Source organism: Eulemur rufifrons, chromosome 7, assembly GCF_041146395.1.
Source record: "Eulemur rufifrons isolate Redbay chromosome 7, OSU_ERuf_1, whole genome shotgun sequence".
Classification (NCBI taxonomy): Eukaryota; Metazoa; Chordata; class Mammalia; order Primates; family Lemuridae; genus Eulemur; species Eulemur rufifrons.
In genome coordinates, this window is record NC_090989.1 from 14,510,553 (window position 1) to 14,528,626 (window position 18,074).

At 37.0% G+C, this 18,074-nt stretch overlaps 1 protein-coding gene across 10 annotated transcripts in view; it reads left to right on the forward strand.

Annotated features, from left to right (window-relative positions):
* Positions 1 to 3,117: 3,117 nt before the first annotated feature.
* Positions 3,118 to 18,074, forward strand: part of GRIK1 (glutamate ionotropic receptor kainate type subunit 1) — a 376,197-nt gene continuing 361,240 nt past the window's right edge. For 9 of the 10 annotated variants that reach the window (XM_069472388.1, XM_069472390.1, XM_069472389.1 and 6 more), the window contains exon 1: positions 3,118 to 3,721. In XM_069472388.1, coding sequence (XP_069328489.1) covers positions 3,604 to 3,721 — 118 coding nt within the window. In that variant the 5' untranslated portion in view covers positions 3,118 to 3,603. The remainder of the gene's footprint in view (positions 3,722 to 18,074) is intronic. The other variant, XM_069472394.1, reaches the window with a different exon arrangement.

Sequence of the window (18,074 nt, forward strand, 5' to 3'; positions counted from 1 at the left end):
ATTGTACTGATTTATTATTAACCACAGTATATCAACTTAAGCTTAAGATTTGAGGAATGGGAAAAAGACAGCATGCATTCAGTTGGACATTTTTATTCTTAAGAGGGCACAATGAAAAATTGTGAATCAAGAGTGATTACCAGAATCATTTTGGTCAAAAAAAAAAAAAAACCTGGATGCATACATGCACAAAATATGGTCCTTCTAAAAAGCACAGCACAAATTAACAGCAGCTGCAGATCACTCATGAGTAACTCAACACCATGAGCCTGTATACATGAGCAATGGAGGGAAGCATTTTAACAAGGAAATAAATTTCCATTTTAAGCTTTATAGAATTTTACAGATGATACAGAAAAATAACTTAAGTGTGTCATTTATTCTTTAAGAAACATGCTCTAGGATATGGAAAGCTCTCTAATATCTCTAACTACCAAAATGAACTGTTTAATCATAGTCCAAAGGTAACACAGTTAGAAAGTAACCAAATTTGCTTAAATTGCTTTGGACCAATTACGATTAGTGTACTATTAATTGGAACAATATTGTTGACTCCTTTCCCAACAAACAAAATATTTTAATATCTGCAATCTGGGGCATATTACAACCACAAATGTATGCATGGATTTTAACCAGAAAAGTAATTACCACAAATGAACTTATATATACTGAGTAACAAGAGTTTTGGGAAACACTTGATATGCAGTAGCTTATATAATCCTCCAATGGCCCTAGAGTGGTATTATTATTCTCATTTTACAGATGAGGATAATAAGTCATAGAGAGTTTATCAGTAAAGAGTAGATGATGCTGCACTAACTAACATCTCAACATTCTCATGGATTAAAACATAGAATTGAATTGTGACTGATTTGTCACCAGTATGTTGCTGGTCTGACAACTATTCTGATCAACTCCCTTGCAAAATGTACGTCAGGGATCCAGGCTGCTTTCCTCTTGACCTCTAGTACTTGTGGCTCTCAGAATTACTTTGGCAGGAAAAGAGAATCCTTCAGGACCATGTAGAATCTATTCACTGCCTTCATTTTCACTTGGAAGTGGTGAGCTTCCACTCACATTTCATTGGCAAATAGTCACATGATTCCACCTAACTGAAAAGGTACAGGCTTTCATGTGTCAGAGAAGGAGAGAACTGGATGTGAGTAAGCACCAGCAGCCTACTACAGAGAAATAAAGCAATTTCATCAAGGCTAAACCCTAGAAATTGGTAAAACCAGAATTTAAACACAGTTTGTCCAAAAGCTGACTTAATTCTAGACCTTGGGTTTTTAAATTCTATCCATGCAATTGTACTATAGATTGGCCCTGGATGTACCAAGAAAAAATGACTACTTGATATGCTCAACACAAATCTTCAGGTTTAAAAATAAACCCTCTAACAGTTTTTGCATTTATTCTTGCTTTAAGAAATACCAGTCACTTATAAACTACCCATTCTTTGAGTTTTGAAGCATCGTTCCCTCAACAAGTTCTTTCCAAACTCCTAAATGAGGTTAGATTCCTCTTTTGCTTCATGTCCATGGTCATACTTATTTACAGCCTATAAGTTTCAGGATAGCAATATCTGTATCCCAGCTGTTTCTCCCGGGGCTTGGCACAATGCCTCACACATCATAGTTGCCCAATAAATATGCATGAAATCTAATAAATGAGCAAATGAATGAATGGAGAGTTTGACTCTGCTGAAGCAGGTCATGCCATCGTTAGACACTCTCTGGTTTTAGAAATGCTCCCCAAAATGAGGTGAAATTTATAAACTCTTCTACAATTTCCATCCATCATTCTTATTTTTCTTATTTCTTCTCATTTAACTAACACTGAGTAAGACTACTTTCTTTTAACATGAGATCTCTTCAAATTTCTGAAGATAACCAGTATATGCCCCTAATTCTTCTCGGTTTCCTCAGTCTTCCCATGTATAACATACATTCCTAAATCCATATCAGTCCCTCTTCTTACCCGAAGATACGTTCTATTTTGTCAACTGTCATCTCAAAGTGTCCAGAATGAGGCATGCTACTTGATGTGTGAACTGACCACCTTCCAGCAGTGAGGTTCTAGCCTCTCTTGGGCCTTCAGTGAAAAATAGAGTGTTTGGCACCACATACAAGATACTCAGTAGCTATTTGTTGAATGAATGAATGAATGCATTTTAAGATATATTAGATTTCTTTTGCAATTGTTTCCTATTCTCCATGTAACTGTGGACCTATTTTTCATATGGATTGACTCAGTTTCAATTAGTGTTCCAAAATCCATACTTAGAAAAAAAAAAATCTCTGTGATATGTTCACACAGAACTAGCAAACGTTTATATAGAACATTCCCTACAAAACCCGAAGGAAATTAAACCAACACGATCAAATACTGATTTCCCCAGAGAAGTGTCCTTGTCCTTCTGTAAAGAAATAGTCTCCAAACCTACATTGTTAAAATAGCCTATCTTCCAGTGTTCAAACGTGACAGTCAAAAGAAATCAAGAAAAGCAGCGGCGCTGGAGGCTGCCTCTTTCCCAGTTCTGCACGTGTAAATAGAAGCAATTTACAAGAAATTATCTCGAATCCAAATAGCAAAGAAGCCACTATACAATCTTAGAGTCCTGAAGGTTTCTCTTTCCTCTCCTCCCCCTTCTCTTCTTCTTCATCCTTATCAGAGTTAAAACGGGAGCTCTGATGGACTCTGAAATACCGGTGTTCAAAAAGACAATTTTCCATTAAATGATAGGACCAGCCATAGTTGGACGTCTCTAGGACCCCTAATAGGAGCACAGGGACATTACCACAGGGACCTAGGAGGTCCCTCTGGCCACTGAGAGCAGACACCAGAGGCTCCTACCTCTGCTCGGACCAATAGTTTAGATTTGATCTGCCTGGAGGATGCAACACTCAATCGACTTTCCGGCAGCAGAGCGCAAAGTTGAGGGAGAGGGAGAATGAGCGCGCCTCTGGGTGCGTGCGTGTGTGTGTGTGTGTGTGTGTGTGTGTGTATCTTGATCAGTGGGGTTGGGGCGGGCAGTAAATAAAGGGTGGGGCCCGAGAGGGGAGGAGGAAAGCGAGGATGAGAGAAGCAAGAGCGTGGCTCCGATCCCAGGATCCCAGTTAACCTGCTAGAGCTCATCACAGCCCTGCACCAACTCACCCAGTACCCTCTCTCTTCCGTTCGCCTTCTTTCCCCGTTTCCCCTCCTCTGTCTGCATCCTCCACCTGCCTCCTACTTTTGCATCTGACCAGAGGACGAATGAGGGAGACGTTCCCGCAAATTGGGGCAGCAACTTTCCTCGGCTGGTCTCTGGGCTTTGAGAACAGGAGCGCGCTGATCCTCCGCGGTCTGCGGCCGATGGAGGAGGAGGAGGAGGAGCGGTGATGGGCTAGCGACAGAAGCGAGGAGCCCTGAGCGAGCTCAGCCTTGCCAGCCAGCTCCGCGTTCCCACGCGGGTTTCCTCGATCTCGCTCTGGGGACAGCGTGCAGAGTGCGGACCCGGAGCATCCAGGGAGGATGAGGTGGGGACCTGGCCCAAGGGGGGTGCATCTTGTGGGCGTGCGGCAGCGGCTGTATCTCGGCATGAATTAAGAAGCTAGGAAGATGGAGCGCGGCACACTCGTCGCCCAGCCTGGGCTCTGGACCAGGGACACCAGCTGGACACTCCTCTATTTCCTCTGCTACGTCCTCCCCCAGAGCGCCCCGCAAGTACTCAGGATCGGTGAGTGAGCCCAGAGGAGCGCCCCAGGCTGCCGGCTCCGGGGACTTGGTCGCTCCTCGCGGCCAGCGCGAACGCAGCGGGTCCCGGGCGAGGCAACGTGCGCTGGCGAGGGGGCAGGAGCTGGGGATAGTGGAGGTCAGAGCGCATGGGAGGCTCTACAAAAAAAGGAAAGGCGCGTCACTGCTTCCCTCCTGGCGGGTCCCGGACTTCCCCGGGAGGTACAGACGGCGGGTTTTTCAATTGGTGCTCCGGAAACGCGGGCAAAAGTGCAGGGATTCAGGTTCACAGGGGCTGGCACCCTACTCTGGGTGAGGAGTCGCGCGCTGCTGTAGCCACTTGAGTTGGGCGCGCAGATAATCTTTCCCAGACGCCTGGGTGAGCGTCTGGCGGTCCAGATCCGCAGCCCTGGTGCCCCGCAACCTGGGCTCTGAGTACCAGCAAGCATGCCGGGATACTGAGTAGAATACCGGGACCACTAGGGACGTGGGAATATCCTAGAGCCTGCTAGCCCAGAGTCTCCAACTTTTCACCCCTAAGTTGGGTTCTTCCACTTAGAGTCTGCAAAGTCTGGAGGGTTCCACTAGAGTGGGGCAGAGTGCGGCTCTGATTTCTGGCTGAAGGTTCACAGAGTGAGGAGGATGATCAGTTAGCAACATCAACAAGCACTTAAGTTTCCCACTTGCTCCCAAATTTGCACAGCCTGCCTGCCACCGAGTATGATCCTGTCCCCAGTCCAGGGAACTCCCTAGGAGACTCTGAGCCCTGATCTCAGATGAAATAGAAAGAGACTAAAGACTAAATGTGGGGATCCTAGGTGGGGCAGCCTGAAGAGTGCAAAAGGCAAGGAAGGGCCATGGACTCATGGCCCTAAATGCCCAGCACCCACCATCAAGATTTGGTCTGTGGAGGCATAGAGGAATTTCTGGGCTTTGGGGGTTGACAAAGCTCTTCACCTCATTTCCTTTCAAACTTAACTCAGGTTCTGTTCTCTTAGTCTCACTCACCCACCTTCTTCCCCAACCTCTGGTGCTTCTTAGACACAGTCACAGAGAAAGCCACAGGTGAAGTCCCAACACCACACGGGGTTTCCAGCTTCTCCCATCTCCCATCTCCCATCTCCCATCTCCCGTCTCCCACTTAAAAGCAGCAAGAGTGAAGCCCTGAGCTCTGAGGACTTTAACTTACACCCTTTCCAGGAACTGACAGACCATGCAAGGGACCATGCAAGGCACTCCCATAGTGATGCTCTTGAGCAGCTGAAATTTCTCAATTACTATGCTAGGTCTCACCTGCAATTAGCCAGCCCATTTACAAAAATTAAGAAACTAGTGTTTTGTTCTGTTTTGTTTTTGTCACTGAACATATTCATTTAAAAAAAAATAGAAATTTACTATTTTCATTTGCATTTTCTCTAGACATGTGGGATCTATGTTTCAAGGAAGGAAAAGATTCCCAATACTAACTTTTACTACAGACTTATGTTTTTCTAGACTATAGATAATGATAATGTGCATGTTATTAGGTAGTTTAGACTCTTTACTGAAACATTTCCAAAGTATTACTTTAAAAAAATTCAGTACTACTCGTAACTAAAATATCCTTCATCTGAGATGTGCTCTAGGCTTACTATTCTGGTTTTTGGATGCAATCAACTCTACTCGCCCTGGTAAAAAAAAAAAAAAAAAAAAAAAAATCTTGTGAATAATACAAAATAAGAAATGAGTGTGTGTTCAAATTTCCAGTGCTTAGTAACTTAATTGGTGTTTTGCTTGCATAGTATATTCTTTGAAAAAAACAAATCTAAGGACGCTAGAAATGGCTATCCCAGCCAACATTCCCTCCTGCCTGTACAACTAACTTAGGGTAGCATTTTCCTTTCCTACAGCCCCAAATCTAAAGGAAATCAAGGAACGGAGTGGAAAAGGATGCCTTAAGATATATTTGTTCACAGATCTGAGTATTTATCCAAGCTCCAAGCAATCACAAAATCATCCATTTAAAAGTAGTTTTCAAAGTGAAAACAACCTACATGATTAACTGACCTTAAAATATATGCCACGAGATAATGAGATTTCTTTTTTCTAAATGGGAGCCAAAATGCATAAAATAAAATTGCATGGCCTGGTGTTGTTTATGTGCAGTACAAATGTCTTATTCCTTCTGGCCTTGAATGACCTGTGGTTGGCACGGGCACTGGTGCCCTGTATGCACCTGAGGAGCCACGCATACTTTTAAATGGGCAATTCAGCACCATGGAAACCAGCTGTAGCGCAGAGGAAACCTGCCTCTCTACAGGGAGTTTCTTGTGTCAGTCAAGTCCAACACTGAGTACAAAACATCAAAGGGGCTGGGGACCAAGCAAAAGTGTGTGTGTGTGTGTGTGTGTGTGAGAGAGAGAGAGAGAGAGAGAGAAGAAATGAGAAAATCATCTCTTATCTCTTCTTTGCCTTTCCAACAAACCACCAACCATCCAACCAAGCAAGCAACCAAAAAAAAGAGGTGCTTGATTATTAACTTGCAGGTTTTTCTGTGACTTAGAATATCCTGAAGTAAAGTACAGCATAACCACCAGGCATTTAGTACTCTGTCTTTATAGAGAGAGGGCACTCAAATGCTTGAATGAATTAATTACTGGTCTATTTTTCCTACCAGACTGTCTGCTTAAACCTCAGCTGTCGAGAAAAGGTATAAAATTTAAAATAAAATTCATGCATACTAAATATTTGAGAGGTCACTGATTAAGTATATACACATGGTTCGAGCACCTACTGTGAATGTCTGTTGGAAAGTTTGCAATCTTATGCAATGGTTAAGAGACATAAAAGATCTGTAGGACAGTAGTGCCCTAAACATTACTACTGCACTTGAGAAGTTTCCTAGCAGCTTGCATAGAAGAGAAAGACAGCTGGTTACTGGGAATTCTGTGGGGTTGCCTGGGTCATTTCTGCCTCTCTGTATATACCAGTGTATGTCAACAACAAGTGAATTATCACGCACAATTAGTGTGAGCGTCACAATCACAACTATCCTCCTTAATCAAATGAGTAGCCAACTTATAACTAATAGTTTAGAGTAGGACCTAGGTAATTTAGTAGATAATGGGCCACCAGCATCAATGGGAAAACAAAACCAATTCCCTGTGTACATGCAATTTCTGGGGTAAATATGTCATATTTATGATAAAAACAGAGATATATTTATGTAGTATATTTGTGTGCATCAGTTCAACATGCACAATCATAGAAATCATGGTAAAACCATAGGATTAAAAGGTGAGTAGTGGGTAGCCAGGCTTTCTGACACATGTTTTGGTGTCAGAAAGCATAGGTTTGAGTCCCACCTCCATGATTTACTAGATATATCTCTCAGTGGGAGTTATTTCGTCTTACCAGGTCATTGTTTTTGCTTCTAAGAAATTGGATTAAAATTACGGAAAACCTCCCAGTGTCATTGGTAAGAGTAGAATATGAAAAGATTTTGAACAATATTTGGATACATTAGTTGCATTATCACTATTGTTGTTGTTATTTTTTTTAAATTTGTTAATTATTCACATTTTCTTCCTGAACAAGGACTTAAGACTTGATGGGGTATACCTTTATGAGACATTTAACATTTTTGAGCCTATATCTCTTCATCTGTGAACTAGCAGTAATGATATTTATCTTTCCTATTTTACAAGGGAGAATCAAAAACACTGATTTTTTTAATGTGCAAACAAACCACTAAATAAATATATTACTATTATGTAATTAAGTATAACATTTGTGAAAATTTATATGAATGGTTTAGAAAGTTATAGTAACAACATAATTATTCAAATGCTTTTATTTCCTTAGGAGAGGCCCCAAATTATTTTATGTCAATCATTATGTTGGCTGTAGCACCATTTTTGAATATTTTAACCCAAAGATCCCCAAAGTTACAATAATGGCTATATTTGTTTATTTTTTATTATTTATTTATTTATTTTAATTTTTATTTTATTTTATTTTTTATTCCAGCATATTATGGGGGTACAAAAGTTTAGGTTATGTATATTGCCCTTGCCCCCCACCCCCCCAAGTCAGAGCTTCAAGCAAGTCCAATCCCCAGACAGTGTGCATCGCACTCATTATGTAGGTATACACTCATCCCCTCCCCCCCCCACATCTGCCCGACACCCGATTAGTGTTATTCCCAAATGTGCACTTAGGTGGTGATCAGGGAAATCAATTTGATTTTTGCTTAAGTGTAAAAAACTCATGATTTTTATTTTTAAGCACTTAATTCTTTTATCATTTTAATATTCATTCTTCATTCAGCAAATATTCATTGAGTTCTTACTCTCCTACCAAGAACCAGACAGAATTTTAGGTGCAGCATATATAATAGTGAATAAAGAGGACAAACACATCTGCCCCCTTGAAGCTTACATTTTGGTGATTTACAATCTATGTTACTACTAAACTTTTTCATTAGACCTCCAATATAGATGCTTTTAAACATTTTTTAAAATATTATGCTTAGAGAGTTTTTAATTAATGTTCTGCTGTTGATTTAGTGTATCAATTGCATGGTCAACTTGGAATAGGTTCAAGCTTCAAAATGCATAGAGTACAGACAAAGTGGGTTCATGCTACCAGACCTGGGACAGAAAGTCAGAGGAGAGTTGCCTTTGTTTTGGAAGATCTGTTTGGCCCGAGGTAGAGTCACCCTAAGAGAGATACCTGTGCCTTCAAAAGCATGCTGTTCCTAACATGAACTTGAAAACTTCAAATGGCCCTTTAAAAATATGAGAGAAGGCATCTGATAGTATGATAAAAAGGGAATGCCTGGTTAATGTTAACAAATTTCTGCAAATGAGCAGATCTTTTGCCTTACGATTTTACCTGCATCATTCACCTCCTTATTTAAGATTGATATTACAGGCCTAATGTTAATACGACATAGACCTCAACTGTAGCTACTTTTTCTGTAAGGTTTGTGATACCCGGTTTTCATTCAGAAACTAGCTAACCTGATCTCAGGTTTTGAGTTCCTTCTATTAAATTATGTTGTGTTATGTATGGACTTGTGTATGCACTTATATAACTATGTATACTAAACTGAAGTTAAATATAAGAGAAATAAACTGTTGCTCTTAGTTATTCTGGGTAACTAAATAACTTAAAGTGAGTGTGATTTATATTTGAGATGATTAGCAAAGAGAAAAATTATTATAAGTGGACTCTCCAGAATTTCACTTTAAGAAGGGTTCAAAGAATGCTATCAAGCTGAAGGGAAAACCTTGCCACCTATGCCTAGTAAACACACTGTTTTTAGCTAGTGTGTACAGTTAACTGGGATGGTTTAGAGGAAGGATTGATGGAGATAATGAAGGTGGTAAGTTCCCATAGCCTCTCAATACTCTTGTTGTTTCACTGATAATTATCCACGTAACATAGAAAATATTATCTATGTCCCTAAAATTTTTCTAAAGCTATTTAGATAGACGAAAGAGTAATGGAGGACTCCAGGTAGAAGGGGATTCATATTTCTAACTGCTTATTTTAAATTGACTGACCCTGAAAAGATTATTTAATTTTTTTTTAATTCTCAGTTTTGTTATCTACAGAAGAGAAAATAATAACAAATTCATGGTTTGTTACAAAGATGAAATGTGAGATTATATATGATATTACATATAAAATGCATGGCATATTGTAGACTTTGATGAAGATACCTCTGTTAATGAACAGGGTAGGAGTTTTGTGTTCTAAAGTCATCAATTTGTCCGTCTGATCAAGTAAGTTTGGGAAAATGTTCTTGCTTGGAGATTCATGAAGCACATTTGTATAGCAAAGGCTCTTTGAAATTTTGCAGCAAAAACTCCCCAAACAAAAAAAAAAAAAAACTATTTGTTTTGTTTAATGTAGTATCTCCCACATTTTATTTATCAGAAGACCATTATTTTGAATCACAACTATTAATGTCTCACTGCACTCATGCTCTCCAGAACATACTGGAGGAAACATCGCCAATAAATCCATTGAAATTTCAATACATGCATCCAAACCCACATGGCCACACACCCTGTGGCTGCTTCAGTCAAACCCAGAGCCTGTCACTTTCTATCTCAGAACTTTTTAATAAAGGTTTCAGAGTACACTTAGATGTTTCATACTATTTCTCCTCTTTGATTTAGAAAATATTCTTAAAATCCCATTACATGTTCTAATAGTGTATCACTTTATTAGTTTAAAATATGATCTGGGAGCATTTTCCTGGTTTCTTTCTTCTTCTTTTTTAAATAGATTTGCTTTTTAACATTGTTTTAAATTGAAAATTTATATTAGACATATTTTTCAGTAATATAATTTGTGGTAAATTAAAAGTCTATATTTAAATTTGAACTTATTCATTTATTTTTAAATCCTTATCTGATTATTTCAGTGATGAATTTTCACGGAGAAATGAAAACATTCAAATTAAAAGTTAAAAGGCATGCATTCCAACTAAATCAACTTAATTAATTTCTTGTCTTTACTACTGAGATCAAATTATTATGTCAAATTGGAAAACTGTTACAATCCTATTACATCAACACTATCATATTTGTAATAATAAATGAATCGGAAAATGGTTAATCTCAGAAAGAAAAATTTTTAAAAAGTAAAAAGGTAAAATATTTGATTTTGCAATCTCAGTTATTTGTGAACTACTGAAACAATAAAAATCTTTAGACTAACAACTTCCCCAGGTCATTTGGGCAATATTTTACTTTTTGTTCTTACTAAAAATTTAGAGATTTTTAAAATATATAATTTTGTATAATGCTATATTAATATATTTATGACCTCCTAGGTGAGATTAGTTACAAATTAAAATTAAGCAGCAATGGTATTAGCTAAAAGATAAATAAACTCCTATTGACCACAAATTAATCTCATAGAATCACCATCCAACAATTTGAAAACACTTCCCTTTAACTCTTTGAATTATTTGATATATAATTTGGTGCATTAGTAGACTAGATTAGTTGAATTTGAAAGATTAGCCCATGTTACATCTTTTGATGAATTATAAGTTTACTGCTATCCTGACCGGGTCAAGCAAAAATACAATATAAAACAACATACAACAGACTATCAATAGTCTTTAAAATTTCTACTTAGTAATGTTTCAGAAGGAGTTCAACAATGCAGATTTTTATACCAGAATTATGAATGTTTGTTTTTATTTAATAGAAATCCAATGATTAATTGTTATTGCCATCAGTTATCAATTTGGAGACTGGTAGTTCATTACAACTTTCTATTTCCCTTTAAAATTGCAAAGAAAATATTAAAACACATTATTTGTTACACTGAACAAGTCCAAGAGTACAATGTTAAGGCAAAGCATCTATTTTGTTTGATGATTGATTAAAACTCAGCCCAGACACACATTAGTATACACACATCTCCTAGCCTTGTCATCTGAGAGGTCCTAGAAACAATGACACTCCTGTAGCAAGGAGTGTTCCTGCTACCCAGGGGTCCTTGGAGAAATGGATGAGTCTAGGACTGGGGAAAGAGATATACAAGTTGATTCTGGAGTATCTTGTAGTGGCAGGAAGTAAGGAAGTGCTCCCTTGAGTCCATACTGATATAGATAAATGACTAAATAAATAAATAAGGATAACAAGTAAATCTCCCAAGCAGAAGAGCCAGGCAATCAAAGTCACCATCACCAATAGTAAGTCACATTGATAGTATTCACACTTGATAATATGTAGTGCAAATGGGACTTTACCTATCTGGTCTTCCTCCCCAAAGCCCAGAACTCCATTCTAATCATGTAAAAAAAATCAGACAAATTCCAATAGAGTAGGTCATTTTACAAAATAGCTGAGCAATATTCATCAAAACAGTCAAAGTCATAAAAAGCAAGCAAAGTCCGACAACTGTTGCAGCCAAGAGGAGGCTATGCACATTGCATTTAGATAGCACATGACATTTCAGCACGATGATGAAATGCAATGTGTTTTCCTGAGTAGGATCTTGGAACTAAAAATTGACATTAGAAAAAACATCTAAGGACCTTGAATAAAGATTGACTTTACCTAATAATAATTTATTAATATCAGTTCATTAATTTTAACAAATGCACCATACTAATGTAATAATAACATAATGTAATAGCAACAGGAGAAACTAGATGTGGAATATATGGAAACTATACTGTCTTCCCAATTTTTCTATAATTCTAAATCTGTTCTAAATCTATTCAAAGAAAAGATTCATCCCGTATCAAAGTTTCTTCTGTTATTGTTCCTACCTATTCTGCAATACATAAAGATCTGTAACTAATTACATCAATGGAAATAAAACGAAAATCTATTGTCCATTCCATACATTATACATTTTCTAAGAGTATCATTAAAATAAAGATAACATTTAATGTTGAAAAAAATCATTAAAGAAATAAACTTTATGTAAAAATTGCTATTGATAAAATGTGTTGTTTATATGTCTTCTTTAGAATTCTGCAATGAGTTTATAGAAAATCAGAATTAGCTGTTTCTATCCATTAGAATCTTGGTTTTCAACTATTATATGCTTTTATGTACTTAATTAAATATAATTTACCTTTGAATATTGATTCAAGCATTGCAATATACTCTGTTAGAAACATCAAGTACTGATGTCTTTAAATGAATACTCATAGCAAACTATTTGCGGATTCCTTTCCTTAGCAAAATTGTCTAAGTATGGCTTTAAAAATCAATACTTAATTTCCAGAACCAATAAAGCACTTCATAATTCAAATTGGGGAAAGGATGGTAAAAATCAAGTTGTATTTCTTTTTATGAAGACTCATTTACAACTTTTCAGGATTTTCTTTTCTAAATTTTAAACTTCTAAAATGTTGAATCACATACTTTGGCAATCCATAAATAGAAGTTGCATTCTGATGACCTGGCTGCTGTGTTTATTACATCAAATAACATGTTACTGTACTTCATCTCCTAAAAATGGATTAGTCAGATAGAGCCATTCTTCACATCTAAAAGCAATATTTGCCTTTTGAATTCTGGGCAGTGTTTGTTCCTTTTGTTCTCAGGGTATATTTGAACCCTCAGGTTGTTTCCATACATGTCCACTGAATTGGCAGAAACCTTTATAAAAGATTCTGAATCATCTAAATGTTCAACAGGAGGAAATAGTTACAAGAGTATACTATCCATGCTGCTGCAAATGACATAATTTCATTCTGTTTTATGGATGAATGAAATTCCATTGTGTGTGTGTGTGTGTGTGTGTGTGTGTATGTATACACACCATATTTTCTTTACACACACCATATTTTCTTTATTCGTTCATCCATTGATGGACACGTAGGCTAATTCCATATCTTGGCTATTGTGAAGAGTGCTATAATGAACGCGAGTGCAGATATCTCTTTGACATACTGATTTCAATTCCATTTGATATATACACAGACTTAGGATTGCTAGCTCATATGGTAGTTTTATTTTTAGGTTTTTGAGGAGCTTCCATATTGTTTTCTATAATGACTGCACAAATCTGCATTCCCAACAATAGTGTATAAGAGTTCCCTTTTCTCTGAATCCTTGCCAATATTTGTTATTTTTTTTTGTCTTTTTGATAATATCCATTCTAACAGGGGTGAGTTGACATGAGAAATGAAGTATCCATTAAATATGATCCCTATGATGAAATAAATGGAAAAATGCATACAAAATAATATAGACTATAGTATATGGCTTTATGTACTTTGGATTGAGAATTTATAGAATTTATTCTTGCTTATAGATGAGAATTTTTAGTTAGTGAATGTGGAAAGGGGAAGTCCATTTGTTTTGTTAAGATGGTGGAATTATCTATGAAATTCCGATTCATGATCTTTTTCCAATTTAAAAATGATTGGTTAATGTTGCCGTTCTGTAGATTCTAGATTACCGAAGCAGTCATTTGTCTGCAGATTGTCATAGTGAAAAGCACGCTGGAATAAAAGTACTTCCAGCTCTGGTGGATCTTAGTTTGGCCGTTTTGGATAACTTTTAGTAAATCTGTCCCCTTGTCTGTAGCTAGCGGCGAATAAGGGTGTTTCAGCTAATCTCCAGATCTGCAATCCTTTCTGCAGTGGCTGCTTATTTTATTTTCATTATGATGAACTGAGATGCTGCATAAAGATGTGTGACTGTGTTATATTTACTATTTATAGCACAGCATCAAGTGTGTGGAACTTTGTTCATTTCCCTGTAATTAAACTTAACTGGGCACACAAGCCCCTATTCCCACTGGGGCCACAGGGAGGTCCTCACTTTCAATTTAAAATGCAAATTTTATGGATCTCTTTTGTCCCATCTCCCTGCAAAGATAAAAAGACTTTAAAGGAGAAGTATTTGCTGTCATTCCTCCAGGACATCCACTGGGGTGTAATTTGCCCCATCTGATCCTGGGTCTTGGCCTCTAATGCTATTGCATCCACTGCCCATATCCCTGGCTGGAGAGCCCCACTGGGCTCACTTGCTGCTGCTGACACTTGGAGCTCAGCACATCCCCCATCTGGTGTCTCATTTGGGCTGTTACGCAACACCTCATCACAGTGGGATCCATGACCCACACAGCAGCATCCAGCCCCAAGTGACCTTCAAGCCCCACTTGTTCTCTCAGGCCCTTTCTGCCCAAGTCTGCTCTGCCTTCATCTCTAGTCTCCCGGAGGCACCTTGAGTAGCAAAAAGTGCACCCTGGTTCTCCACTCCCAGAGACCCAACCGCACGTGAGCACAGGCTCTCCCCAAGTCCGAGGCATTCTGGTGTCCAGCCTGGACTGTGTGTTTCCCCTGCCTGTAAGAGGGGAAATGCGGAGCTGAATTCTTATGCTATCACACATTTGTCTCAGCTCTGAGGTTCAGGCAGCAAACACTTTGGTGGTATTTAAAGTAAAGCTTTTAAAATCAAAGCAACAATGAAAGAAAGAAACAACAATAATAATAAACTTTTAGAGTTTCAGTTTTCTGGTTTTTATAACACAGAGCCTAGGCTTTTAGGAATAGCATCTCTGTCTCTTTCTCTCTCTACATATACTATATATATATAAAATATACTAATAGTAATAATATATAATAACATATATGTGTATTTAGTAGAGACTATTTTCATTTATATATTATAAGCATTGTATACACATATTAGGTATACTGATTACATATATTATTATATCCATTATAATATATAATACTGAATACATAATATGTGATATATAATATACATATATTCACATATAAATACAGGTTTATGCATATGTAGATGTGTACTTATTATATATTATTTCTTTACTATATGTGTTTTTATATACACATATTTTTACATATATTATACACATTATGATATATAATACTGCATATAATATATAACATACATATATTCATATATAAATCATACATATACATTAAGATTCCAGTTTGTAGTTTTCTCTCTGCTTTACCTATTCTACCTGGGGGAATCATGCATAAGGCCGTTATTGCATTTTGAATAACTAGGCAAGGGTAATGGAACAAACACCCTGCCTGGGACTGCTAATGATGAAGACAGAGGAAAACGTAGAGTGGGGAGACATAGGGACTACCCAGGCCATGCCAACTTCTTCTGTCTCCTCAGGCTACAACTGCTTTTGAAATATATGTTCTGTGGCCCATTAGAATATCCCTGTAGGTCAGACTGAAGAGCAGGGAACACATACCATCACCCAGAATCCAATTAACATAGAAGTATTGTTGATATTTTGCTATATCTGTGGGGCATTTGTCACAAAATAGAGAGTATTATATCACAAATAAAATATCTTACAGAAAAATTATAATTTTCTGGAAAATACAACAAAATTCTTATAAATAATTGTCCGTTATTAGCTTAACATAAGCAGTATACTCTTCTCAGAATTATAATTATAACTAAATGGTAAAGAAAGAGAAATCAAACCCAGAAATCCCATTGAACAAGCTATAGAAGGTATCAAAAATTTAAAACATAACATATATATGAAAATATAAATATGTAAAAATAAATTAAAAATAATAGTGCTTAAGGCCAGGCAGAGCCTTCACAGATCTTAAAATCCAGCTGTCTCATTGTAAGTGAGAAAACTCAGGTGACATAAACACTCAGTAACCAAACCATAATTCTTAACCTCTTTCTCAACACTATTTTCTTGCAACTTCATTTTTCTCATACGATTTATTTGAGAAGCATTAAAAATCTATGTTTGAATGAATAAGAACTAGTAATCAACCAATAAAATACATAAATGTTTCAAAGTATGAAGAGCACAGGACCAATCTGTGTGGTTTCTTTAAATCAGAATGCTTTCTGTGCAGACGTTCAGTTTTGAAGTGTGTCGTAAAGGAGAGAGTGGACATGGGAGATGCAGGTGAGGTATGAGGGATCATTATTGTAAAGATTCAAATCCAGGGAAATTCTCACATCCAGGGAAAATACCAGCCAAGAAATCTTAACAGAAATATGTTAAACTGTACACATCTTGGGATTTTGTTTCAACTTTGTAGGCATTTCTAGGTATTTCTGATCAATTTACAGTTACTTAAGTGAGCAGAAATGTCTTCATATCTGAATGAACTCTTAGAAAAAAATTAAGATGAGCAATTACAAATGAGTAGGATGTAGCACAGCAATTTAGAATAATTAGAGTGTATTGTCATATATTTCGTATCACGCTAATTTAATTGGAAAGATTTAAATGAGTATTATCTTTTAGTTAGGGCTAAATACATGTACATACAAGCAAAGAAGGCTAAAGGGTAGTAGCTATCACTCACTTTGGGAGAATGTCATAAAAAATCAGAAGGGCAGCCCACTGTGTGGAATTTTGATATTCATAGTCCCACTTCCATATCAGATGTAAGGAAAGTGAGGTGGAATATATGGTTAATATGCCACTTATCAAAAACTAAATCTGTGAATAATTCCTGGAGAGCATGCTAAAATAAGTTTGCTATACTATTCCTGAAGTCTATACTGCCTTTTGTTTCATGTGAAATAATCTTTCAAATTGACTTCTGGGTTTTGCTAAGTAACATCTGACCTTTTCTTCTCCCTTCAGAGGATGAAGTTTTAATTTATGTATTCACACACTCTCTGTCATTTACTTATTCATTCTTATATTTATAGCTTGTCTTATTCTAAAAATATTTTAAAGGCTTACAGAAATGCACATATTATAACCTGATAAAATGCATTCATGAAAATGGTGGCAAAGGTGAAACAAGATTATGGCAGGGATGCTTGCCTGAAGAGATGCCAAAAGTGGACAAAAAATTGTATCTGCACTTCCTGGCCGCTAAAGAAGGAAAATAGGACAAATCCCAGACTTCAGAGGATCTGGTTGCTAAGACAAATTATAGGTATTTCAGGTTAAAAAGCACAAAAAAAAATTATCCTGTGATCTTGATAAGGGGAAATGATGGGATGTAGATAATATCCCTATGATAAAATCAGTAGTGTGTTTCATACATTTGTTTCTTATAAAGTGCTCAATAAAACTCTATGGTAAGACACAACACAATAATAACACTTCCACAAAACATTGTGGTATGGAACTCTCAAGTTTTGTTTGATCTAAGAGTAAAATTTGTAATATCTAAGGAAATGGATGGCTTGCATATTGCTTCATCATCATTCATAATTATTGATCTTTGAGTTTAGCTTTTGTGGAAGGACAGCATCAGACAGAGGGATGGGGGTTTGTGATAGAGGATGTATTTCTGCGTAGGGCAAGATCCACAAATATCAGAAGATAGGGATGAGGTTCTCCTGTGAGGTTAAGAAACCCAAATGAGAAGCTTGAATAGAAGATCACCTCCCCTACGGGTGGATAAGATACCTGGAAGCAGGTCCAAGATTTTACTCAGAAAATCCTGTGAATTCATCACATTAAATGCTTAAGTAGGTGACAGTCATTTGTCTACCCTAGAGAACAAGGCTGCAAATATTGACCAGAGCCATTAAAAGGAAAAAAAAAAATGGAGAGGGAATAAGTAAAAGTTCTTTAAGACATCAAAGTTAAATAGTATGTCTTCCAAGTAAATTCTAAAAGAGGTAAATTGGGAACTGTACACTGATCTCCTATAGGATCATCTATAAATCAATACATGTCCAGTATAGTCTACCCACCATGGTGACTGAGTTTTAGAGCAGTTAATCTTAGACGTTTTTTCTTACAGTAAACACAAATACAACTTGTCATGTCATGACGGCAATTCTTCACGAGTGTATATATATATATTAATATATATTTTTATATTTTTTATATATATACCTACAGTTCAGATAGTAATTTCCTATTTTTATAGTCTTTTATTTTTTCTT